Consider the following 26,659-nt stretch of genomic DNA (forward strand, 5'->3'; position numbering starts at 1 on the left):
GTGATGTGTGAACTGATCCAGTAGCCAAGTACACTTGGACAGGAAGATTACTTTTAATTTCTCTGAGGACCATACTAGAAACTGCTGTTGCATTGAGTCCATTAGTATTATTGCATGAAGCTGTTGATGTTCACATAGCTACTATCCATGCAGAATTCCTGTATCTTCTCTAACATTTGGTTGTCTGTTTTTCTAATGAGGTGTGGACATTTGCCAGTAAAGTCTTGATCTTTTCTGACATTTGCTTTGATTGAACAAGGAGTCTGAATTCCAACTATTGTGTCAGTCGATGGAGATCTCTTGCTCCAAATGCTTCTTTCTTTTGCTGTCTCTACCTATCAGCCAAGGGCACGTGTGTGCTGCCAGGTGAATTTGGTCTTTGGTCTTAGTCTTACTGGGCTTCAATTACGAGTCAATCTTTGGCAGCCCTTTTGTGTTGGAATAATCTTTTCCACCTCTTCTACAACTCATGGTGCAATGGAAATAAAGACGTGTACCATTTATCAAGGGTGACAGAAAGTAATGTATACAATTGGGCGTTTTAACAGATAGATATTCTTGCAGTCTACAACTTACATAATGGGGTAAACATCTGAGAGTGTCAGAGCTCTCTTCCCTTAAGATTTGGGAGCCTGATAAATATAGTAGTATTTCAGGGGCAAATTGCTTTTTTGCTGTTATTGTTTCTTGGGGAAAGGCTATAAGAAAGAGCCTAAAAATGTATGCGTTGGTTTCTCTGCAATACTGTTAACATGAATAATTTTTCGTAGTCATATTCTTTTCATGGAAGCTAAATTTAAGTAGGGCCTTTATGTAAGTTTTCATATATGATTCCAGTGTGACTTTCTGGCTTGATGTAAGCAAATGCATGGTTCACATTTTTTTAAAGGCTCCATAGCAAGCAAGTGCAATCTTTGGTACTCAGTGCTGAGAGCTGCTAATGACCTTACGGGAAAATAGTTGTAAGCTTGAAGTATTTGTCTTCTATGTTAATTGTTGTCTGCTGCAAGCTTTTACTGTCTTGAAAATATACACTGAAAATATGCAAATGACAGTGCATTATTCTGTGAAAGAAAATTATGTCTCTGTGGAAAAGGTGGCAATTGAGCTTTTAATTAACTGACTTCTAGGGTTTCGTTCTTACGGGATTGTATTAGGCAATAAACATTTCAACTGCCTTTCCCAAAATGGTCCACTCCAGATGTTATTGGACTCAAACTCTCCTTAGGAAATGCTCAAGAGTCCAACAACATTGGGGAAGGCTGGTTTATAGTGCACCTTTTTCATTTATTTTTACTGTCATTTGATTTTTGCTTATTCCTTTTACTACACATTTAAAGTCACATAACAGGTGGTATAGCACTGATAGTCATACTAGCAATAGATTTGTGAGAAGTGTACAGAGATTTAAGTTGCCTGCAGCTGGGTTTTTTCCAAAAGAGCTTAATTAAATCCATACATGTCAGAATGAAAGAGGAACCTTTTCACCAGAAAGTTGTTGGTGTTTGTTGGGTTGGACAGAATTTTTAGCTGGGTAGCTCTTTTGTCCTCTTTGAAGGTGTCTTAGATTTTTGTCTGCTAGGCCTCGAGAGAGGAATGTCCAACGTAGGACAGTTTGGAATTTAGCTGTCATTATTAGTATGGTTAAAAAATCTTGTCTAATCGTTGGGATATCTTCATTATTCAAGCAGTTTAGTGATGCTAAACTCCCACCTTGATTTTGAATATAATATTTTTTAATATTAGCCCAAATATCTAACAAGAAAGAGCTTGGTGCTCAACATCATTCCCTGGCATTGTTTGGACAGTTTTGTTAATAGTTTATTCCACCTTGCACACAGCATGAACAATGTTTTCTGGAATTGAGAGAGGACTAGATTCTGGTTTGATATTACGCCTGTTACCTGCTATCAGGTTTTCAAAGCCCGTTTTAGTAGCCTGCTGAGCTGCTCTCTTTTGAAGTTGAAGCTATATGATAAATTTGCATGTGTAGGTATCAGAGTACGGCACCATGTTATATGTAAATGTTTTGGTTCAGCATTGGTACTTACTGAAAGTGTGCAAAAATGTCTGCAGATCTGTCTGATTTAGTGCCAAGGAAAGGTCCAGTGATATTCTCTATTTTTCCCCAATGGGGTTGTTGAGGGATTTACAGAATTTTTAAACTAGGGATGATAAAAGAGGGGATGCCTTTATAGCATCCTTTGGAATTGGTATGGTGCTTGTACTGCCTTTAGAATCCTTGCTGGCTGCTAGGACTAGATTTCTCATAGGAATACTTTCTACTCCTCATAGGCACTGCTTCTGATGAACTAGATTAAATGTGGTTTGACTAATTTTATAACCTAATTGAATTTCTAATTTGTTTTTAATGAGAGAACTTAATACTAATGTATTTTGGAACTGGCATATTTTAAGAACCTAGCAACAGTTTATCTTAATTTTGACAAATGATCCTGCTGTATCTTCCAAGGAACGAATAAACAAAAGGAAGTGATTGTAACTGATAATAAAACAGCACCGTGGTGCACTGTAAAACCTTTCTAGAGAAACCCTATATTAAATGTGTCAATTTACTATCTAAAATCCGGAATGTTTTGGAAGTGGGAGAAGTGTGGCAAATCAGAATACAGGACCAAAGATATATTTTGAAATCACTATGCTCACTTCACTTGTTTGTATCCTGTGAAATGTCTAATACATCTGCTGCAGGGATAGGGAACTCCAGATGTTGTTGGACTATAGCTCCCATCATCGCTGACTGGGAGTGACCGCCAAGACCATATAACACTGGTCTTGAAAGACCTACATTGGCTCCCAGTACGTTTCCGAGCACAATTCAAAGTGTTGGTGCTGACCTTTAAAGCCCTAAACGGCCTCGGCCCAGTATACTTGGAGCGTCTCCACCCCCATCACTCTGCCAGGACACTGAGATCCAGTGCCAAGGGCCTTCTGGCAGTTCCCTCACTGTAAGAAGTGAGGTTACAGGGAACCAGGCAGAGGGCCTTCTTGGTAGTGGCACCCGCCCTGTGGAACACCCTCCCATCAGATGTCAAGGAAATAAACAACTATCCAACTTTTAGAAGACATCTGAAGGCAGCCCTGTTTAGGGAAGTTTTTAATGTTTGAAGTTTTATTCTGTTTTTAATGTTCTGTTGAAAGCCGCCCAGAGTGACTGGGGAAACCCAGCCAGATGGGTGGGGAAGAAATAATAAATTATTATTATTATTATTATTTATTATTCACCATGCTGATTGGGGCTTATGGTAGTTGCAGTCTAACAACATCTGGAGGATTACAGGTTCCCTATCGCGGAGCAAGTACCATGAGCTCGATTGGTAATTAACTAGAAAATAAATAATAAAAATGGCTGCGTTCAGAAGTGCTCTGATCCTCCCAAACCTGATCATTGGGAATGAGCCACATGTGTGTGTATTCCCTCCTTCTATATTCCCAGATTAATAGAAGACTTTCTGGTTAATTTGGCAAACCAATTTGGAAACTCATCAAAACTCGTCTTCAAGCTGGATGTTGTGGTAAACCAAAGCAGCAGGGAGGTGGGAGTGCTTTGGGGCATGGCTGAAAAGTCCCACTGTGGGGCGTTTTGTAAGTTCAGAAATGTAGATAATGTAATTTCAGAATTAAAACAGGAACTTTTATTTCATGACTCAAGAAACTGTATGTATGGAATAGATATGTTTGGGGGAGGAGGCCAGTGATACAAATTTGTGTCGGGTCTAAAAGACTGCGCTTGGGCCTTGAGCTGTATCCCCTCTCCCCTTGATTTAGAATAAAGCAACTGTTCTGGAAGACTAGTTCAGTCATGTGTAAGGGTGACTTTGTTTGTTTCATACAGCCATCTAAGTTTTGCATTCATTTTTTAATATAATATTTGTGATGCTTAAATAACAAATGACCTTGTTCGGTGTACGCCATTGTGCAAAAGAATAACTTGCTTGAAGGAAACTCCATCATGTCTTATTAAAGTTGAGCGTTTGTAAAAGTGCACACTCAGATTTGAGGCCTAAGTTAATTCTGTTACTCTATTAGTAAAATGTCTTGTCGTTTTGATGAGGGACAAAAGGAACCTTTATCATCTCTCTGCTTACCCAAAGGTAAGATTGCTAAACATCAGACACAGTAAATAAGAGCACCACATTTTCTTTCTGGGCATCCTACCCTTGGTGTTTTTGCTGCAACAGCAAAGGGAGGGGCGGGAAAAGGAAAAGTCTTACCTGTGACTTTCTCTGTAGTAGCAAAGCTGGCAGGCCCACTGCAGGTTGGGATTGCTGTTAATGTAACTGTTACAGCAAGTAAAAGAGGCAAATCTAGAGAGTGCAGGGGTCAGCTTACCTCTGTTCTGCCTCACCTCAGCTCTTAGTTTTTCAATTAAAGGAAAAAGATATCTGTGTCCATAAGCTACATTGCGTGCATTGTTGCACTTTTGGATCTCTTGTTAGCATCTATTCACAGTTTAAGTAGCTTTTATCTGTTTTAAGCTACAGGTGCCACCTGCCAGCATCTTGTAGCTGAAAGCTATTGTAAAGGTTGCAAAGTTCATTTTCCACATTAGCGAATTGTTCAAATGTTCTTCTTTTATCTTTAGGTCAGCACAAAGTGTATAACTGTAATAAATTGAGGCTCTAGCACTTTTAAAGGCACTTAGATTCTTTCAAAGCAAGGAAATTCATGCGAATGGAAAGCTAAATTGCTGAGTTCTAAAAAAAATTTCAATAGTTGTGCTGGAAATTTGACTTATACTTCCTGCAAACAAAAAGTAACATAAAATTTCATAGAAAAGTCACAGAATGAGACCTATTGCCCAAATATTAAGCAGCAAGCACAAAACATACTCGCTTGGGTTTATATATAGTGACAGTCAGCAGAAGTCTTTTATGTATATTTAGGGTCAAAACAAAACAAAAAAATCCTTCCAGTAGCACCTTAAAGACCAACTAAGTCAGTTCTGTGTATCTGAAGAAGTGTGCATGCACACGAAAGCTCATACCAAGAACTGACTTAGTTGGTCTTTAAGGTGCTACTGGAAGGAATTTTTTTTGTTTTGACTATGGCAGACCAACACGGCTACCTATCTGTAACTGTATATTTAGGGTGTTCATTTTGGGGAATAACTTAGGGACCAAGTTATTTCCTGGCATCCTATTGTGAGATAGCATGCGGGAAATATGACACAAGGATGAAAGAGGTGCAAATGCACAAGGTTGTGGAAGCCTAGGTTGTAGGATGATATAGCAGCAACATGGTGTAAAGAACTTGAATCTCGTATCTCTTCTGAAAGTGCAGTGCAATTTGGTGAACCAAAGTAGGCACATGAAACAATCCCTTCTGAAACACTAAATCAGCATAGACTTGTTTGCATCTAAAATTATTTTGAGTGTAGGTAATACCTTGGTTTCACATGTTATAGAAAAGCATGGTTTACTGCTACGTGAGTGAGCCACAGTGACCTTCAGTCTCCTCTTTTCCATACATGAGGGGCGATCCAGAAATGTTTACTTTTATAGCAAACCACAAAATTGGAAATTGGAGTGTGTTGATTTCTGATCACTGTTGCGACCCTTTATTCATGACTAAATGAACCAGAGAAGTAAATAACGTACACACTATCAAAGCTATAATATTCCAACATAGGGTGTCCACATATGCGTAACAAGTTCTCTTGATTTTGTTTATTGTAAGTGAGATTTTCTTTTTAAAACTTAGGGTTCCTGACTTTGTGAGAGAGAAGCGTTTTGGAAATTGGTTGAGAGAGGCACGTGACTGGGCAATTTCACGAAATCGATACTGGGGGACGCCAATCCCATTGTGGGTCAGTGATGATTTTGAAGAGGTGAGTAAAAATAATTTATTTTATTTACATTTTATTTTATTTACTATGATTGTGCTTAGAGTGCAATTGTAGATCAGATCAATGAGAGAAAAGGTGTGATCCTCAATGGCTTAAGGTTTCCATTGCCATTTTGGGCAGATTACCAATTGACTGCTTCATGCTTTGGCTGTTTTCCCCTGCCACTGCTAAAATGGAGGCATTGCTGGATTTTACTACTATTCAGAATGGTGACATGTCTTAATGATGCTCAGTTGGCTAGGCACCACAAAACTTGCAAAAAGTATATTGTGAATGAACACATAAGGCACTTCTCTGGGGTACATCTGTTTCTGGAATGCATGCGATCCTGCTGTCATGGTAATTCTGGGAGACAGTTTTTCTTTCTAGATTGCTGGTGTGTCAAAAGCATTAAATGATTCTTCCATCAATATCTGTAGCTTGTTTTTTAAAAAGCATCTTTTCCATATTTAGAGTTGGCATACTTATTAAAACTTGCTAGTTAAAACTTTTTCCATCTTTTTTCCATTTGCTATTGTCAAAAACAATCAATCTGCTGATGAAATCCAATGGACACCTTTTTAAAAGTTCTAACTAGGGAAGGAAAAGTTTTGTTTGATTTCAAACTGTTATTACTGTTTTAATCTGCTGTTTTGGATAACAACAAAAACTAAAATTAGGTCTCTGGTTGCATTACTAAAACCTTCAGTAAAATCACAATTTGGTTTGAGGCCTTGCTCAGATGCCTAAGTTGCATTCAACTCCACCTAGTATAAGGAGTTGATTGGGAAAATTAAAATCCAAAAGGTTAAAGGGCTATTTAATGAAGTCATTGGGGGGCGGGGCAGGGCAGGGAAAGATAACTGCTTGGTGACAGTGGTGAAGTTGAGAAAGTGTGTTGGTTTAGGTAGTTTGTTTGCCTCCATTTCTTCTTACAGTACATGCCATTGCTTATGCTATCACAAGGTTAGCACCTGTGATATTTACAAACACGTGGAATATGAAGTGATTCAGCTTTGCTAATACCAATTTACAAATATTTCAAACAGCTGCTGGGCTTCATAGCAATCAATTAGTATAGTATCAACTGACTTTTCCAGTTGCATGCTTCAGCTATGAACTATGTTCATTAACAAATCCTATTTAATATACAGTGGTACCTCTGGTTAAGAACTTAATTTGTTCTTGAGGTCCGTTCTTAACCTGAAACCGTTCTTAACCTGAGGTACCATTTTAGCTAATGGGGCCTCCTGCTGCCGCCAGTCCGCCAGTGCGTGATTTCTGTTCTCATTCTGAGGTAAAGTTCTTAACCCAAGGTACTACTTCCAGGTTAATGGAGTCTGTAACCTGAAGTGTCTGTAGCCCGAGGTGTTTCTAACCCGAGGTACCACTGTATTGGTCTTAACAGGTCGTCTGTATTGGGTCTGTAGCAGAACTGGAAGAGCTGTCAGGAGTGAAAGTGACTGATCTCCACAGAGAAAGGTAAGTGCTTGTAACAAAAGCAAGCCAGGGTCTATTGTAGCTCAGAAATAGCTCTGCTCTCATTTGTGGATGTTGAATCCATTTCAGAAAATGCAGCCCTGATTTTAGAGTCTAGAAACTGGTTGCTTGTCCAAACCAGAAAGGGACTATCAGGCAATTCTCTGGAGATAGTCCTGCTGCTGTGCAACACCTTAAGTTACAGAATATCATTTTTTGATACTTTCCCACCTTCTCAGTTTCCCCTAACTCCTGAATGAGAGCAAATTCAAGAGTTTAATATTCAACCTGGTGGGGAGACACTACCAACTAGCTTATGTCACTGTTTAGAGCAGGAATGGATAATTTGTGAATCTTTTAAGATGTTGATTAATAGCCAGCATACCTAATGCACAGGGATGGTGAGTTACAGTACAACCTTATCTGGAGAACCACAGGTTTCCACCACTGGCTTACTGAGTTCAGTCTGGTTCTCTTCGGTTCAGTCTGGTTCCCTGTGTCTACCCGTACACATAAGTTATGGGGTTTCTCCCAACCCTTCTGTAGCTGCAGCTTAAGCAGAGATTGGCACAGGCTGGAGAGGCATCATTTTGGCCATTAATCTGTACAACCCCCACAAAAAACTCCTGTACTGTATAGTAATAGTTTATTAATGGAACCCCATAATATGTTGCTTTACCTGACAGATTCAGACTCTGGACATGTGGATTGTATAAGGTTCTTCTTTCTGATGTGGTTTGAAATGCAGTGTTTTATTGGGAAGCATAGGCTATTTCAAGTGTTAGTCTGTCAACTATCATTCTTTGGAAACCGACCTGGAGAGAGATGTGGGACCTTAGGGTAGCTTTCAGTTTTCAGAAGTTTGGGATTGGCATCTGTTTCTGTAATTGGGTTCCTTAAGATTAATTTCCAACTTGTAGAGTGGAACTTCAGTGTCTAAACTGTTGCTGGATTATTTTCCCTTTAGCGTTGATTACATAACCATCCCCTCGCGCTGTGGCAAAGGTGTATTACATCGTGTTTCAGAAGTGTTTGACTGCTGGTTTGAGAGTGGGAGCATGCCTTATGCCCAAGTCCATTACCCATTTGAGAACAAAAGAGAATTTGAAGATGCGTTTCCTGCTGACTTCATTGCTGAAGGCATTGACCAAACCAGAGGATGGTAATTCTTTGTTATTAGTCTGTACAGGGTTTTACAACTGCAGAGCATTGGGAAATCTGGATAACTTTAGAACAGTACTTGAAATATAATTTGGCTCATGTTTGTATAGCAAGCACTGAACTAACAAAGTTTCATGGACAGAGATTTGTAAAGAAAGAAAGAAAGTAGTTGTTATTGAATGATTTCTGTGAAATGTGTGTTGGGACCCACTAACAGGTCACAGTCTGAGCCAAGGTGGGTTGCAAACAGGAGCGGTACAGCCATGCAGATATATGGTAAAAGATTAAGAAAAGGATCCCCAAATGCATGTTTGGGTTAAAAGTGGTTCCTGGGTCTGAAAGGGTTGAAGATACCTGCACTAGCTGATTGAATAGGTAGGTGGCTACAGAAGACTCATGGCAAAAGGCAGCAATATGGAAATTAAAATTGCATCACCGTCTACCTAACAAAAAAATCCAGAGAGCAAAGAACCTAACTAACAATACTTGATGAAAGACTTGGCCATAGGAAACCTGGCTACAAAACTTGTAATAAGCGAATAACTTTTAGGTATCATTTCCTGGCCAAGGCAAGCCTGAAGGTATTCTGTAGGATGCGGGGGAGAATCAGCAAATGGTATCTACATAGTACCTTGCTCTTTACAAAATGAGACAAGTTGACCCATTCAGATACAGCCCAACAGGGAATTACATGGTGGTCTAACTCACTGTAATTCATGAACACTAGACAGAAAAGCTCAGAGAAATTTGCATTTGATTTTCAGGTAGCCTCAAATCAAGGCAACTTTCAGGGCCACATCTGCTTAGTTTCAGCAGTAGAATTGCATTGTATGCTTTCATAACCTTACACCCCCATTTTAGCTGATAAAAACAGTAAGGAAAAGCTGGATTATTTCACTTGTTGATTTCTCTCACTGAGGGTAAAGAGCTAGGTGTCATTTCTTTTACTTTTGGCTTTCCTTTTTCCAAAGATTGTATTTCGTTAGCTAGTTTGTTCTTAAATGTCTGGATCTGTGCCTCCAGTGCCCAGGACATCCCTGACCATTGCTTGATTACCAGAGTAGTGGACCTCTGGCAGTGGCGGGCATCCCAAAAAGACACAGAACACAGAAAAATCTTTAGCAGAGATTTACTAAGGCTTACAGCTTACAGTTCATTGCAAGATCACTAGCAAGGTACAACTTGGCTCCTGTTAGAGCAAAAATCCAGTTTCAGCATAAAAAGTACACCACACAAATATAATATAAAATGAAAGCAAAGAATAGAAGTCAGTAGAAGAAATGAGAGCGAGAAACTGTACACTGACTACCAGATATAACCTTCCCAGTGGCCTTGGCACTAAGGTAAGACTCAGCCTGTAAGCATGCAGCTGTGCTGTGAGAAGAATGGAAAACTACAGATGTGCTAGAATATTCTAGCATGTTCTGGTTTTTACTGGCAACTTCTGCACACACAAAACTTCACTCCATGATGTGGAGTTAACTTTCCAGTGATGTAGATAACTTCTTTTCAGAACTATTATACATGGGAAAACAAAATTTAAATTTCTAATGAGGCTCGTAATCCCAGTGCAGTTCTGTTTCTTTACTGAGTATTATAATCAAGTCCCAAGTGAAAGATGAAGGTTTGTGTGTATGTATGTATATATATATATATATATATATATATATATATATATATATATATATATTTGTGTATATATATTTGTGTTCACTGGCTTACACACCTCTACCCTGAAGTGACTGTGGGACTGTGTTAAGCAACATTTACAAATGTGATGTACACAATGCTGTAGAGTCACATTATGAAAGGAAGGTTCTGCATCATTATGTCACTCAGTTTTCTTGAGCGCAGGAATATTCCTTTTGACACTGTAGCTTTGGAAGGAGGACTGTTTTGTGTGATAATGTAGTTTGTTACAAGATTAGAAGCTAGCAATAGGGGGGAAATAATATGTGAAGATTTTCCAGAAGATCTGCATAATAAAATGACACTTTTGGATAACTATAACCATGTATTTCTTATTAATATCCCTGGGGTTTGAAATCTGCTAAAAGGAGTCAATTAAAATTTGAAGGCATACAAGGGCTTGAAAGTGTGATATTTTAGCATTAACCTAGAATCAGCTGCTAACTATCAATTTGTTTTTCAGGTTTTACACATTGCTCGTGTTGTCCACAGCTCTTTTTGGGAAGCCCCCTTTCAAGAATGTAATTGTAAATGGCCTAGTTCTTGCCAGGCAAGTAATATTGTTAATATCTTGCTCTTTCCTGAGGTTCTGCTTGAAATGTAGTTCTAAGCTGCAGATATTTCTGTGTAATCCTTCATTGAATAACCAACCTTAGCTGAATGACAATTACTTTACGCTGAAGGCCCAATCCCTTCCAAAATGATACAAATTTATATATCGTTGGGAGTGGGTAGAATAAAGTAAAAATTCTCATTATCACCCAATACATAAATATGGCTAGAAAAAACTATGGTTGTTTCTCTACCTGTTCCATTGTTCTTCACTTTGCTATAAGGCTGTTGTGAAAGTAAACATAATTTGCTCTTGAGGGGACTGGCACTTTCTATCATAAAAATGGTAGAGCATTTGTATTAATTTTGAGAACTTTACCAGCAACGCATCCTTTGTCATAGTTTCCATCTTTAATCTTTTCTAGTGATGGGCAAAAGATGAGCAAAAGGAAGAAGAATTACCCGGATCCAGCAAACATTGTAAATTCTTATGGGGCTGATGCTCTAAGGTAGGATCCTGCTATTGTTTCTCCCCCCCCCCCATTTCTATTAATGTTTGTGGGTCCTCTGCTTAGGTATAGCCAGTCAAAATTTGGCTTTTGCTCCTTGCTTTGGCTGGTGCAGCTACTGCTGTTCATGCAGTAGCAATGTGTGTGTGTGTGCTTCTTCTCAGAACTTTGTACAAGAAGGTAGATACAACCGCAGAACAACTGTATACATCTTGAACAAAAATACTTTTATAATATGCAAAAGGGGGGAGGGAGGGCTGTGAGGCATCACAATGGAATGGTGAAGTTGTCCAGATTGTAAAAGCTTCCAAAAAGCATTTGGTTCACCACTGGTATAAACAGAGTGCTAGACTGAATGAAGAATAATGGATTGTCCAGTACTGCAAACGAAGTACAAGGCAGGCCTCGCATCACTGCCAGCTCTTTTAATTTCCACATTGAAATATCTGTGTGGATGCATGCAAAATCATCTTAAAAATACTGAAAAACATTATAGCAAGGACGATTGGGTTGGTGGTGTGGGACATTAGGCTGGTTCCTATGAGCTTACCATCATGTTGTGTCTCCAGGGCTCCTGATTATACACGTGTGGGTGGCGTCTTGTGCATAGTCCTTAAGCCTGGGGATTGTATTGTAAGTGCCAAATTGATTGCACAGTTAGGTGTCTATGTGTGGGAATTTTCATTCGTAGGCTGTATATCCCATCTCTAGGCTTTCCAGGTCTACACAGCATTATATGGTTAATTTTTTCCAGAAGTTGGTAGGCTCTAAACCAAATATATAGCTGATTGTATTCTGGAAGCCTTGAAGAACTTGAGCACTTTTTGGTGTTTATATGGTTTGAATTATTAGCTGCTTTTGTTCACTTTAAAGAACATAGTCTTTCTAAAATATATTTCTGGCAAGATAAAATATTGTATGTCAGACTTCAGTAGATTTTATTTTCTTTACCTAAATGAAAATCCCCAGCTCTCAAGAGCATTCATTGCTGTCCTCATTTTTCCAGCAAGATAAATCTGTTTTTGCTTGCTGCCTGCCTGATATGTGTACACTAAAGTCTTATTTATACATACTCCCACACACAATGCAAAGTAGTGCTTGCTAGTAGGTTCATTTAAGGAGAGAGCTCCAGTTCAGATGTCTGAACTTATTTGAAGTGCTTGATGTCAAGCACTTGTGTTCTGTTTATAGAATAAACTACTTCTGACTTTCTCGTGGGTTTTTTCTTTTTTTACTGAGCTAATTTAGCTTCTGTGGAAGAAGTTTTTCCCTTCCCCATATGCAAATTTTGATTAAGTACTGCAGAAATATCCTCTGCAGCTTACTGATAAATGTGGTATTTTTGAACAGCTGCACATTTAAACTGCTTAAGGAAGCGAAGAGCTCTAAATGAGAGTAGCAAGTACTGAGTGAGTTTATTAGTGGCCTTCTTTTGTCTTTTGGTTCCTTGGCTAAAACTTTGCCTATTAGGGATGAGGAATCTGTGGTTCACCAGGTGACATTGGACTACAGTTCCCATCAGGCCATCCAGACTGAGTAGAGTGGGAGTTCAACAGCATCTGAGGGTAACAGATAGGTTGGTGAAGAGCAACCACTTAATACTCAATATTTTAAGAGTTTGGGATTGTTTAAAAAGGCTATTTAACTCAAGCCTTTCCCCATTCAATTCTGTGCTATACAACTAAAGTATAGATACAGTTAATGGTTTTGAAATTTGGAACACTGACCATCTCCATTGGATTTAATGATTGGTATACTCTGAGAGCAAAACATTGGTATATTCTAAGAGCAAAACAAAATTTAATGGGGAAAATCTCTCTTCCTTTGAATATTTTCAAGTTTGATATTTTTGGAGGATTATCTCAGAGTTGGAAAAATGAATTATGCACATTAGCATACTTTCAAAAATATATATAGCTGAAGTGTGACGTGGAATCAGAACATGAAAAGGAGTAGAGGGTTAGATGAACTCAGGACACAGGTAAAAATATTCCAGTGGATGTCTGGGAAGAATTGTGGAACAGTCTCTTGAACCCCTTTGACCAAACTGTGGGAGGCAGTGGAAGACAGAAGTGCCTGGCGTGCTCTGGTCCATGGGGTCATGAAGAGTCGGACACGACTAAATGACTAAACAACAACAACTCTTGAACTCTTGGAATACAGCTGCATGGGGAAAAACAACATTATAAAAATGTGTAGATGGCAAACAAAATAAGCAGCTACATGTTCAAAATCTCAGGGCAGAAAATGACACCTTTCATTACATGTGATAGGAAAATAAAGAAACAGCCTTCGGCTTTATTCAGTGTGGTGCAAGAGCAAAATGGAGCAAAGTGCCTGCAAACTCATCTCCAAAGAACTGCACACTTATAGTCCTGGCAAGCCATAGTCTGGCTTACCATGTCATTTAAACCAGGCCACTAACTACAAACCCTGTATCCCTGTTGTAGGTAGTTTTAACCAGATTCTTTAGCTTTGGCTGCAATCTTATGCATGCTTTCCTGGGAATTAGCCCAGTGGGACTTCTATCCAACTATACATACATAGGGTTGCATTGTTAAAATACCAAAGCTCTTGTACATTATGCAGAAAAAAATCAGTTTGTCCAAAAGCCATCTTGTCATATGGAAATGTGAAATGATGGGTGATGGTAATTTGAGCACAGTTCTTTAGAAATGTTTGCTTTCTGAAGATCTATTCAGCAGCCTAATAGAGTAAGAAGAAAGACAGAAAATATCCAGCTAAATTGGACTAATGCAAGAAATGGAAATGCCTTTTTATGTAGTTGCAGAATTTTGGGGGTGGGGTGGGGGTTACACCTCTGCTAATACTGCCAATTAGAATTGCTATTTCAGCAGTGTGAGTTGTATCTTAGCAACATCTACAGATTTCCTGGCACTGAACAAAGTATTAGGACTTCAACGTTATTTTGGGTCCTGGGTGGAGGATTGTTGAAATTTTAATTTGTGTGTATTAAAAGGGGATCTGGTGTGTTTTCTTTAAAGCCATGTCCAAATTTTCATTACTCTGCTCTGTTTGTGTGTACTGCTGTAGGCTGTACCTTATCAATTCTCCTGTTGTGAGAGCCGAAAACTTGAGATTTAAAGAAGAAGGTGTGAGAGATGTACTGAAGGATGTCTTCTTGCCATGGTACAATGCATATCGCTTTCTCATTCAGAACGTTGTCATTCTGCAACTTAAGGTACAAAGCTTTGCACTGTTTCTCTGGTCATTACTGTATTTTGCTTATCAATATGGGATCTCTAGTCACACGGCATGCTGCCAAAGTATGTAGTTATTCTTCATGATATCTGTCCTGCTCATCTGGTCAAATGGGCTCTCAAGATGGCTCAGGCAACATGTGTTGGTGCAGTCGGTTGTGGTTGCAGTTTTTCATTCTTGCATTTTGTTGGAGCCAGAAATATAGCGCTTGTAGTGTCAGACCATCACTGGGAAGACCCACTTTCAAATGCCTACTCTGCCATGAAGATAATGTGCTGATCTTGAGTCAGTCACTATCATTCTTAATGCCATCATCTATTTTATTTTAAATGTAATGGGGAAAACTTTTTTGGGGGGGTAGTATGTGCCTTGCACACAGAAGCTTCCAAGTTCAATATCTGGCATCTCCAGGTAGGGCTGCGAATGTCACCTGTCTGAAAATTTAGAGAACCATTTCCAGTCAATGTAGATACACAATTCTGACCTAAATAGACTAATGTTCTGATTTGGTATAAGGAAGCTTCCTGCTTTTCTGTGAAACTGAACTGTCCCTCAGCCTAACCTAATTTACATGATTTTTTGGGATGACAAATGTGAGCAGAGGTTCAGGAAGAATTGTTTATACCACCCTGAGCTTCTTCGAAGGTGAGGTTAAAAGTTTAAAAATTGAGGGAGGGGAGGGAAACTCAAACTGAGTCAGTATTAATTATGCAGTTTGAGAGTGTAGTTGCAGACAAAAACTATAGGCTGCAATTTATGCCCACTTACCCTGGCATTATTCTAAGAATCTGATTTAGTGTTCACTTGTGTTGGGGAGCTGTTCAGTTTATTGGTGCACCAATGGCTTCTGAAATGCTAATATTAACTATTAATGGCTTCTGAAATGCTAATATTAACTAAAGTTAAAAAATTCTGATGCCAGAAATTTCTGATTTGATGGCACTGTTATCTCTCTGTATGTCTTACACTTTTTATGAAGACCAGTTTAGATTCCTAACACTTGCAAAAACTGCTTGTTTAATGGCATCCATTACTATTCTAGTTTGGGGGACAGTGCTCTGAGGAAAGCAGAATGGGATTGGAAAGGAATATTTGATAAACATGTATTTCCTCTTCCCTGTTTCAAATGTGAAATGTTTAGGTTAAGAATGTGTATTCTTCATTTAACTTATGTTCCAAAGTCTATGGTCCTCATTGACTAGAAACATTTCATTTTATCCAGTGGGATTTAATAAATCCGTAATCCTCCTGTAATATATATTCTACATAAAAAGTGGTAAAAAAAGGCAATACATTATTTAGGATTGTGTTTAATTTGTTGGATTCCAATAATAGCAATATATCTCTTCTATATGTAACCATACATAAGATTAAATGATCTCTAGTCATTGATACCAGCTTATTTGAAGCAGTTCATAACTTTTACAACGTACACTTGGCAACGTGAGGGAAGACTTCTGACTTGTCAGCGATACAAATTTCAAAACTCTTCTGGTCAGTCAGTACTTAAATCTTAATCTGTTCTCTCAGCAACTGTTTCTAAATGGTTGCCTTTCAAATAATTTACTTGAAGAGAGAACACGGGTCCTTTGAAGATTGGTAAGGAAAGTCTCAACAGATACATTATCTTAGTGAATACACTATGTTTCCGATGGGAAATTGATAACTTGAAGAGCTTATAATTACTCACCTCTCATGATACATGAGCTTTTCAAACCACCATGGAGCCCTTGCTATTAGAAGCAATAAAGGCAGCAGACTTCAATAAATAGTAATGGAAATTGGTTTACATTTTTAGCAGTCACCTCTGTAAGGAGAGCTTTGGAGCTGCATAATTAATCAGCTATTTCTGAGGGTCCCCAGACAATGTTCCTAATACTGTTCTTCAAACTGCCCTAATATTTTACATACTCTGAACTTAGTTTTGGTGCCACTGTATTGTTCTTGTGGTATTTCGTTCCTGGGAGATGTATTTGCTGTCATGGGCCCTGAGTGGGGAGGGCTGGTTGAGCCAACAGAGAGAAGAGGAGTTGCAGATAGAAGACCTAGGAAGGAATCTAGTGGGCTAGGAAGGTCTTTGCTCAAGTCAGGAGAACCCAAGGTAGAGGATACTAGAGAGCATTCTAGTGGTGGTGGGTTTCCCTCACCCTATACCTCAACTTGAGGCATTGGCTCCTTTTCCTGAGTTGTAGGAAGCTGGTTCTGGCTTGTCCACTTATCGTGCCACTAACTCTGCCTCTGAAGTTGCCAGAAACCACATATAGTGTTGCCTGTCCCAGGGAGGTTGCTGCCTCACCTCTCCCACACACCTCTTACGAGGCAGTGGTGCCCCCTCCATTGTCTAGACCATGGAGATGGCAGCACAAGCATGAACAGTTGGGGCAGGTTCAGCCTTTGCAGAGAAGTGCCAGGTTGCTTGCCCACTCTAAGGACTAGAACCGTTTGCTGCGCTAAGTTGTCCCCACCCCATTCCCTGGCGTTTCAGTGGGGTATTGTTGTTGGATCCGTGTCTTTGCTTGTGTAGTTGTGGGCAGCACCTGCTGTGCCTTTGAACCACATCACCTCATTTTGTCCGTGCATCGCACTGATCGGAGCATTAAAGGCTTTGGTGGAAACCACAACCTGAGTTAAGAGTTCTTCATCAAACGGGAGCCAGGACTTTTGCATAACTAAGTTGTGCTTGCAATTGCACAAATAGGAAGCTCTCCCCTCCCTTAAGTTATAGCAATGTGGCTCAACATTGTTCAAGGGTCTCTGGGTATATAGCATTAAGGTGAATGGTGCCATAAAGAGGGACTCTGACCACTCCCTCATTTTGTGCAAGGAGCAAGCAGTAAATCCTGGCAAATGTCTCTACATTGCATTTAACCTTTTAAGCTTGCTTTGAAATTACCATCTGCTAAACTATTTATAAAATGTTATTATGTACCATAGTACAGTACTAAAGTGAAGTGCTTTGTTCCCTGCTAATGGGAGCAAAGTCCAAATGAGAGGTCCTCAAATGAGAACCCAGAAAGCAGCTATTTTTTGACTGAAGCGCTTTTCAAATTATCCTACCTTATTAAAGCAATTGAAACTATTGCTATGCGATACACTTGCCAAGAAATTTGAACTGATGGTATCATCCTGAAAACTACTACCCTCTCAGTGCAGCATGATAAGGTGAACAGACTCTCGGAGTGGCATTCACCCCAGATGGCTTTGTCGCGGAAAGAGAATAAATCTGCAAATAGCTGCTGTGTTTGCCTGCATGAGAACATGTCTAATGAATGAATAACATTTGCAACTGACTTCTTGAATGACCCATGAACTGCAGGAGTTCTCTTTTCCCTTGACATTGTTGCACAGTCAGAGGCATACTGGTTCAATACTGGTCTGCACTACTGTAGTACACCAACTGAAATTGGAAGAATTAGGGTGTGATCCTGCAGCTGACATAAGTGCAGCTCTGCTGGTGAAGAGGAAAACCTGATGGCAGGATGGCACTTACCTCACCACAGTCCCTGGTAGGCATGCAGAAAGCTCAGCAGGCATGTTCGGCCCACTCGTTATGTTCTGCCAGTTGTGTGAGCCAAGCAGAGTGTTCTGGGGTGGTGAGGCTGTGGGCTTGTAAGATCCTCAGTCACTACACTCCCCTGACATGCCCCTAAATAGATCCCAAAACTACATCACCCCCTGAGCTGGCTTAGTTAATATCTTCCTTTTGCAGTAAATAGAAGGGGAAGTGTGAGGAGAAAACAAGGGGAAAGAAATAGAAAAATTGCCCCCCCAACCACCTATAATGTTGTTATGGTTACCCCAACCACAGATTCTTTCCCACCTCCACAACATATTGCTCTGGCTCAAGTTAAATCTCTTTTTCTATCTCCATATTCATAGGAAGATGGAAAGGAATTCCTTTACAATGAGAATACAGTTAAAGAAAGCAACAATATCATGGATAAATGGATTCTTTCCTTTGCACAGTCACTCATTCAGTTCTTCAAAGAAGAAATGGCAGGTGCGTATGCTTCCTTAAATTTCAGGATTCTAATTACATTCATGTTGGTGCTGCAAGGTTATACAGTAGAAATATACTGATTTCTGTATCCGTGGTTTTATTTACTTTTTGTGGGTTGTTTGATGTGGATTCATTGAAATTACTGGGCCTTAGTTAGTTATGCCTATTCATTTCAGTGCATCTACTTAGAGTAGGACTAACTTTGGAAACAACCCAATGTTTGTTTACAGATTTGAACATTTTTGCTCTCTTAATATGAGTTTGAAACTGGGGTTTGAAAAGGGGTGGATAACATGATATAAGGGACTCATAGTCAAATCCATTCTTTCTTTATAGTGATACATTTTTAATGTTGTTAAGGCTCCAAGATTTTGATAAGAAAAAGAGACTGAAGCTAAAAGGTTAATGGGACATTACAGCTTGCTATTTCCCCCCTCACTTTCAGCCTACAGACTGTACACGGTAGTTCCTCGTCTCGTTAAGTTTGTAGACATTCTTACCAACTGGTATGTCAGAATGAATCGCAGGAGGTTAAAGGTATGTGACTTCTGTTTCCAGGGTGTCTACATGAGAGGTGGAAGTAGTTTGCTCCTGAGTTAATTCAGGTTCCCTTTAAAGCTGAGTACTTTCTTGATTTGTGTGTTGAAGACCATTTTTTGTAATTATTGGTCTAATCTCTCTTACATATATGACTACTTCTTGAGTAGGGTGAAAATGGAACAGATGACTGCATTATGGCCTTAGAAACCTTATTCAGCGTTCTTCACTCCATGTGCAGACTTATGGTAAGAATGAACTACTGTACAGTCATTCATCTGGGATGCGGGTGGCACTGTGGTCTATGCCACTGAGCCTCTTGGGCTTGCCGATCGGAAGGTCGGCCGTTGGAATCTGGGTGAGCTCCCGTTGCTCTGTCCCAGCTCCTGCCAACCTAGCAGTTTGAAAGCACATCAGTGCGAGTAGATAAATAGTTACTGCTGTGGCGGGAAGGTAAACACCGTTCCCGTGTGCTCTGGCTTCCATCATGGTGTTCCATTGCACCAGAAGCGGTTTAGTCATGCTGCCCGCATGACCATAAAGCTATCTGTGGACCAATGCCGGCTCCCTCGGCCTGAAGCGAAATGAGCGCCGCACCCAGTGCTAGATTTACGTATAAACAAAACAAGCTATAGCTTAGGGCCACACTCTATTGGGGCCATCAAAAAAAAAATTAAAGGGGAAAAAACTGGATGTACATTTCCAAAATATAAGATAAAAAACAAATAAAATAAAACCTACATACAGCAACAGTGTTTTGTGTTGTGTAGACTCCTATGATGTAAGTAATGGGCCCCGCCCGCTAGCCTGCTCCCTAAAATATCACATATAAAGGGCCCCATTACCTTCAGTAGCTTAGGGCCTCATCAAACCTGTATCCGGCCCTGACCGCACCCCATAGTTGCCTTTGACCAGACTTAACCGTCCAGGGGTCATTTACCTTTTACCTTACCTTACAATCATCCTCTTACAGATTTAGGTACAGAAGCATTGCTTTTTGATATAGCCCCATGAAGCTCATGGCAGTCAGCTTGTAACACAGAGAGGGTTCTTGCTAGGGCTGCATGTGGGTTATGATTCTGCAGGAGCACATAATGTGGGACTGGGGCAGAATCCAGCTCTCTAACAGTCTCTGATTTAATTAAGGGAAGGAGTGTGGGGGCAAGTTTCTTTAGTCAGGAAGAAATGCCTGGCCGTGTCTGGACTGTGCCTGGTGAAATCTCAGTAGTCAGAAGGCTTGGAAGGTTCGCTGTCTCCTGGTGTGAAAGGACAAGGACTAAGACAGTGCTTGACTTGCCCCCACAGTGCTTGACTTGAAGGCTATTCACTTTCTTTCATTCCTCTGTTCTCTGAGAGCTTAAGAGATATAGGTTGCCTTCCTTGTCTCTTGAGATGAGCTATTCTCTTTGTTGAATCTGTAAAGAGGCCAGGTAAGAAGCACAGCCATCAGGTGGTATTAGACCTTGTAATTTGGTTATTTTGATTAGCCAGAGGAAGTTGTTCAACTGGAAACAGTTTCCTGATTATACTCTGCAGCTGGTACATTTTTGACAGGAAACTGTGCATGAAAACTTGCATTATAGTAACAGAGAATATCTTTGGCTATATCCAACAGAATTCTATTCTTTGCATACAACAAAACTTCCTGTTCTCTCTAGCCCTCTGCATACTCTTCTTCTTTTATAAGTTAAACTCTGCTTGTGCAGTGCTGGGTACAACCTATGAGTTTTAGCAATTTATAATTCATTTGTAATTACTTCAAAATATAGAATAGCTGAGTAATGAAGAATTGTCATTCCAGGCACCTTATACTCCATTTATCACTGAACTGATGTACCAGAATTTGAAGACTCTTATTGATCCTGCCTGCATTCAGGAGAAGAACACAGATAGCATTCACTACCTCATGGTTCCTCAAGTTCGGTGAGCAACTCAGTCAATTGTAGCGGATGCCCAAGTTTAAGGTTTTATGGGTCAAAGCCAGCACTTTGAATTGGACTCTGAAACAATTGGCAACCAGTGCAGTCAGGTCAGGATCGGTGTATTAAGCTCAAACTGTCTTGTCCCAGTGAGTAACCTGGCTGGCAAATTGTGCACTAGCTGTAGTTTCTGAACCGTCTTCCGAGGCAGCCCTTTCTTTTATGCTTTACCTATAAGGCAAAATATTAGAGTTCTTAAAACGTGTTTTTCCAAGTCCAGTTGTAAAACTGCTGTAGAATCTGCAACTTTATTAAATACCCATACCTGATGCTGAATTGTAGACTGACGAGGGTGGTCATTCTATATTGTGGTTCCATAGAAAACCAGTTCTGATAAAAGGAAAGGAGTAGATGAAAACATTTTACAAGGTGTAAGCAACAGCCAGGGAAAAGGTTTTAGTGATCAATACAATTGAAGGAAGAAAATATATTTATATATTGGTTTTTTGATGTTCTGACCATGTTGCAGCTTGCAGTTTAGCAGAAGCCCCAACATTTGTTTTCTGGATCACTTGGGAGAACTGTTTTTGGTATCTCAAACAGTTTAGAGGTATATGAGTTAAATCTCTTCTATCAAAGCTGTGGATTTTACAGGGTATAAATGTTCTTTTGTTTGTAGCACAGTAGGTACATTGTCATTACAGATGCCCTTGAACTAGTATTTTGAAAGGCACATTAGAAAGATGTTCAGTTATTTATAGGAATCTAACTTAATTTTTTTTAGTCCCAGGTGCCACCTTGTTCTGTCCAATTAATGATGCCAAAGATAAATGTGATTTGTGAATGTAAATTACATTAAAAAATACTGCAGATTGACTTGCTTTGTTGGAGAGTTTATTTGTTTTTAATAGCCAGTCTCACTAGAAGCAGTTTTTCCACCTCCCAGAAGCTTTGTAGTAATTACTGAGTCTGTTAACAGGCGTTGGTATACCATTTCCCCCTGTTTCTGTACTGTATGATGGACTTGCCCATGATGGAAAGCAGTTAGACTCCACATGCCCTGGTTGTCAGGTTAAAGGTTTAAATTTTATTTTGCCTTCCTTTGGGCAGCTTTAAGTAGTTAAGTTTAGCATTTTTACTGCCTCCATTGTTGAAATGAGAATGTGTCAGGTTTCCTGAATTCTCTTACAAACTAGCTGTTCAGTATTTGCTTGATGTGTGTACTGAGGGAATTTCAGTGTGTTTCTATCCTTCCTTACTGCACATAGTTTCAAGGCTTTAAGGTTAAATAATTTAATATAAAAAGTATTAAAATATATATTTAATATAAAACAATAAGATGATGGACCCAACATAAGCATGAGCATCAGTTAAGGCAAAGTTAATGCATTAAAGCAGCACTAGAATCTGTAGCATTTATCTTTCCACCCAGTGCCTAAAAGAGTGGACCTTAGGTACGTGGTCCAGGGGTTGAAGGCCCAATCATTGGCCCATTCATCTGGCTTCGGCAGAGAGTCTCCTCAGATGGTCTCAAGGAATGAGCAGGTTCTAGGTCCAAATTTTGGTAACCTTACACCAGGGGTGGGGAATGTTGGACCTTAGGGCTGAATATGGCCCTCTAGGCCTCTCTGTCTAGCTCTCAGTACTCTTCATAGGCCACACCACCCTCCCCATCAGCAGGTATGACTCCATACCTTCCTCATGTCTGGAATGTGTTCTTGAATTGTGGCAAAGTTTCTTGGTTCCCATGATGGAGAGATGTGTGTGGATGTAGAAACCTCCTTTTGACTTTGGCCCAATCCACCACTGGCAGGAAGGCACTAGAAGGCTGGCTTTGAGGTGAGGTTGCCTTTCAGGCTGCAGAATGTTCCTCACTTCTATCTTACACTTTAAACTTTGGGGAACAAAAGATTATCATTCAAACGAAGATGGCTTTGTCATCTCACTGTGAATTCTGAAATAAGCCCTATAGGTACCAGGTACTTTACAGAACTTGGCTTGGTTAGAATCTCATAATTCTGTTTCCTGTCCAGCTGTGTGGAATTTTGAATAGCAAGCAAGTCCCATTTTCGTACATCCAAACTTTTATTTTAAGGCTCGTCCATAATTTGTTTCTTTTGTGTGTGTAAGTCACCGTTCCAGTCTGCTTCTCATCTTCTTTTTTGGATAGTTTTATTTGCTAGACAGATCAATAATTTTCTAATTTAAGTTATGGTTAATGAATGGAATAAGAGGCATTGGACCCTCTCATAAATATGATGGATTTTTTCCTGTATTGTGTGGCTGAGTGACCAATAAAAGCATTGATTGCCAATGAAAGGCTATTCATATTTCAGTGGTCAGGCTTAACCTCCAGAATTTTTACTGGTTGCAGTTCCTTTTAATATTTAGCAACTTAGTTACTAGAATATTACTTATTTACCCTCCATGTGACATAAAGTTCTTTGAAATAAGTAAAAAATAATAATTGAAATGCAAAATAAAACATAAAACCATTTAAAAGCGGGGGAGGGGGATGCTACATAAATAACGCAAACCATAACTTGCCACACACTGAAAATCCAAACAGATTAAAAAGGAAAACACAGTCCCAAGGCCCCGGTTTTACCAATTTCAAAGGCAATCTACCCTGGACAGGCTATTCCATAACTGAAGTGCCCGTGATAAAAGGGCCCTCTGGCTGATGACTGCTCACCTTGCTTCATTTGATGGGGCCACTCTGAGCAGGACTGCCAAAGAGGATCAAGCTTTGGGTAGATACTTATGGGAGGAGATGGTACCAATCTGTCTAGGGATTTAAAAATTAAAACTCGCATAGACTTGGGAGCCCAGTGCAGCTGATAAAACCCTCTTGTAATATGGCCCAGTCCTGGCTTGCAGCCCTGTTCTGCACAAGCTGCTGTTTCTGAACTGCTTTTAACAAGAGTATCAGAAGCAAACTGGCAATAAAGTGATAAAACAACCATTAAGCTATGTCTTAAAAGCTTGAGATAATGAAAAAAATATTCACTTAGCACCTAAAAGCTGATAAAGTAGAAGCTGCTGGTACAGTAGGGCAGAGCCTTCTGCCTGACACCGACATCATTGCTGCTTACCAGAGTGGGGGCAGGGCAGCAGTGTAGGTGCCCTGGCAGGATCACTGGATTGGCACAGCTGCTGTGTTAGCAGAGCTCTAACCTCAGTACTGCTCACACTGTCCTGGTAAGTGGCAGCGATTACATTTTCAGGAGGGCAGCTCTGTGGCATCACCCCACCCCACCAGCTACTCCTAGTTTAATGGAATAGGTTACGCAGAAAGAGAATGTGACTTGCTCTAGTTTACTCTATAAGTTTCATGGCTGAGCAGGAAGATTCAAACCCAGTCTCCATAGTCCCAAGTCCATCACTCTATCTACCACGGTGCACTGACTCTCAAATTGGCATTTGTGTTCAGTGCAATCTTCAGGTCAAAAATGCTGTTTCTGGCAATTCTGCCATACAAGAGGGTCCCAGGAGAGGGCTTTTTCTTTTCAGCCAGGTTTTAAATGCAGGTTATTATTTTTAAAGGGGTTAGCTTCTTATGCAAAACAAGTTTACATTTTCCTCCCTTTTGAATCTAGAGAGGATCTGATTGACAAAAATATAGAAAGTGCCGTTTCCCGAATGCAATCTGTTGTTGAGCTTGGACGGGTAATCAGAGACAGGAAAACCATTCCAGTAAAGGTAAGATGTTTTTTAATTTATCTTACATCAATATCCCATAAGCACTTATTGGTTGTGACAGAGAAATGCATAGGTAAATCAATGAATTCCAGAAAATGAACTATAAGGATATCTGTTAAATAGCCATGGTTTAAATAGCCATTTTGCAATAGATCTTGGGTACCTTTTTCCAGACTGATGATGTTGAATTTAATTTCAGTATCCACTGAAAGAGGTGGTGGTTATTCATCAGGATCCCCAGGCGCTGGAAGATATCAAGTCCTTGGAAAAGTATATACTTGAGGTAAGATAGAAGAGCAGAAGGCATTGCTGCTAGAACTTAAGTTCTTATCTGTTCTTATTCAGGTCGATGCCACGTTTTTTGCCTTGCAAGTCTGTCAGCATAACAGCACACCACATGATCCAGCCTGTACAAGAGAGTGGCAGATGTGGACATTGCCCTTGCAACTTCTTTGAGAACGTTTTTGCTTAAAATGAGGTGCTGCTTTGCCACCCTGGGCTCCTTGGTGGTGGGAATATAAATTCAGTTAAAAATAAAACAGAGTGGGTTGTATCCAATCAAGCTGCCCTGTTAGGAAAGGACTTCCACCCACTGGCAGAGGAAGGGGTGTGTGGTGGGTGCGGTCCGCCCTGGGTGTCATCCCTGAGGGGGGTGACATTGCCGCCCCGCCTCCGGGATGCTCACCCCACCCCTGGGGGCAGCTAGCCCTGCCCCAGGATGCATAGCATGTGTGCCGCTCCGGGTGCCGGAGCAGCTAGCTCCGCCTCTGCTTCCACCTGCACAAGGGGACTGCTTCCCCATATATTCTGGGGGTTTTCTCAATCTTCTGAAGCAAATTTGAAGCAAGGAGTGGGAAGAAGAGAGGGAAGGAGAAGACCACCCATTTGGCAGGTGGAAGTCTTTGTGTGTTAGGATGAGTTTGTTGGATATCTCTTTCACATACATACACATGCCTTCTGACTCAGCCTTTGGATTTCATTTGACCCAGGACTACAGCTCTGTGCTGCTTGATTTTGGCTTGGCTTTGGACTCCCCTTGTTACTGCTTAATGCTGTCATGTTTTGGACTTGAGCCCACAGCGGACTCTTGTGTGTTGTCTTACTCCAGTCAAGCTCAGGCACAGAAACCTAACTCATTGGAGTAGGAGAATGTATCAAGATCTATGTGTAGGCAGGGGTTAAGTAAACACATGCTTTCTTGAGAAAAAAGATGTCATTACCGAGTTCTCTTGATTACACATGACGACTGCAAGGACCAAACTAAGCCGAGGATAAATTGTGACATCTGTACATTATGTATAATACAGTTGACTTTTGACCACATATTTTTCAGAGATAAATACTTCATGATCATTGATCATTCACAAAATCATGAAAAAGAATTGTCTTGCAGCATCGCTCTATCGTTTTTCATTATGCCTTTCTGAAGAAGCTGCCCTCCTAAACCGTCTCATTCCACTAAGCTAACTTCAAAAGGGCAGTTTTGGATTTTGGTGCAAAATAAGTCTTTTTTAAAAAAAAGCTGTTGGTATGGATGTGGTGGCTTTCCTTGAGTTTCCCGGTGAAATGGGACAAGGTGGAGAACCTAAGTAACACTCCTGCTCTGTGGCTGCTTATGGGTGTCTGTGGACCTGCTTCCACCTGCATCCCTTTGGAGTGTGGCTGATGGAACTGCAAGAGGAGCCACTCGCTTGCTGTGTAAAACCTTGTTGCTGTCAGTTGACATTCTTTTTGATTCTAATACCAATTGCGAAAGCACAGTTCATTAAACAGTAAGTGGAAGGAAGATTAGTATGTGGACTTTCCTGTTGAAAAAAAGAAGAGAGAAAAAGAAATGAGATGGAAAGAAAGCGCATAAAATGTTTTGATTGTTTTGTACTAGTAAATTGCTTTTAGCTAAGCGTTGCTTCAGAGGGCTGAGAGTGAACTGTTCTGCTCTGGAAATGGAGCCAATTTTATCCTTTATCTATTTTAGAGATTAAAGTGTGGCTTGCCAGACAAAGTGACCCCTTGTGTGGTTTCGTGTATTGGATTCTTAGAG

At 40.1% G+C, this 26,659-nt stretch overlaps 1 protein-coding gene and 1 long non-coding RNA gene across 3 annotated transcripts in view; one reads left to right on the plus strand and one right to left on the minus strand.

Annotated features, from left to right (window-relative positions):
- The window catches only part of LOC309364312, a 768,778-nt gene that overhangs the window by 49,474 nt on the left and 692,645 nt on the right, over nt 1–26,659 (minus strand). The window lies entirely within an intron of this gene.
- Nucleotides 1–26,659, plus strand: part of IARS1 (isoleucyl-tRNA synthetase 1) — a 79,416-nt gene that overhangs the window by 33,015 nt on the left and 19,742 nt on the right. For both annotated transcript variants that reach the window (XM_081901174.1, XM_081901173.1), the window contains exons 15-26: nt 5,725–5,851; nt 7,257–7,330; nt 8,295–8,489; nt 10,641–10,727; nt 11,155–11,238; nt 14,293–14,440; nt 18,340–18,460; nt 18,906–18,997; nt 19,168–19,245; nt 20,799–20,920; nt 24,516–24,618; nt 24,818–24,901. In XM_081901174.1, the coding sequence (XP_081757300.1) occupies nt 5,725–5,851; nt 7,257–7,330; nt 8,295–8,489; nt 10,641–10,727; nt 11,155–11,238; nt 14,293–14,440; nt 18,340–18,460; nt 18,906–18,997; nt 19,168–19,245; nt 20,799–20,920; nt 24,516–24,618; nt 24,818–24,901 (1,315 nt within the window). The remainder of the gene's footprint in view (nt 1–5,724; nt 5,852–7,256; nt 7,331–8,294; nt 8,490–10,640; nt 10,728–11,154; nt 11,239–14,292; nt 14,441–18,339; nt 18,461–18,905; nt 18,998–19,167; nt 19,246–20,798; nt 20,921–24,515; nt 24,619–24,817; nt 24,902–26,659) is intronic.

Source organism: Podarcis melisellensis (genome assembly GCF_964234715.1).
Source record: "Podarcis melisellensis genome assembly, chromosome: 2".
Classification (NCBI taxonomy): Eukaryota; Metazoa; Chordata; class Lepidosauria; order Squamata; family Lacertidae; genus Podarcis; species Podarcis melisellensis.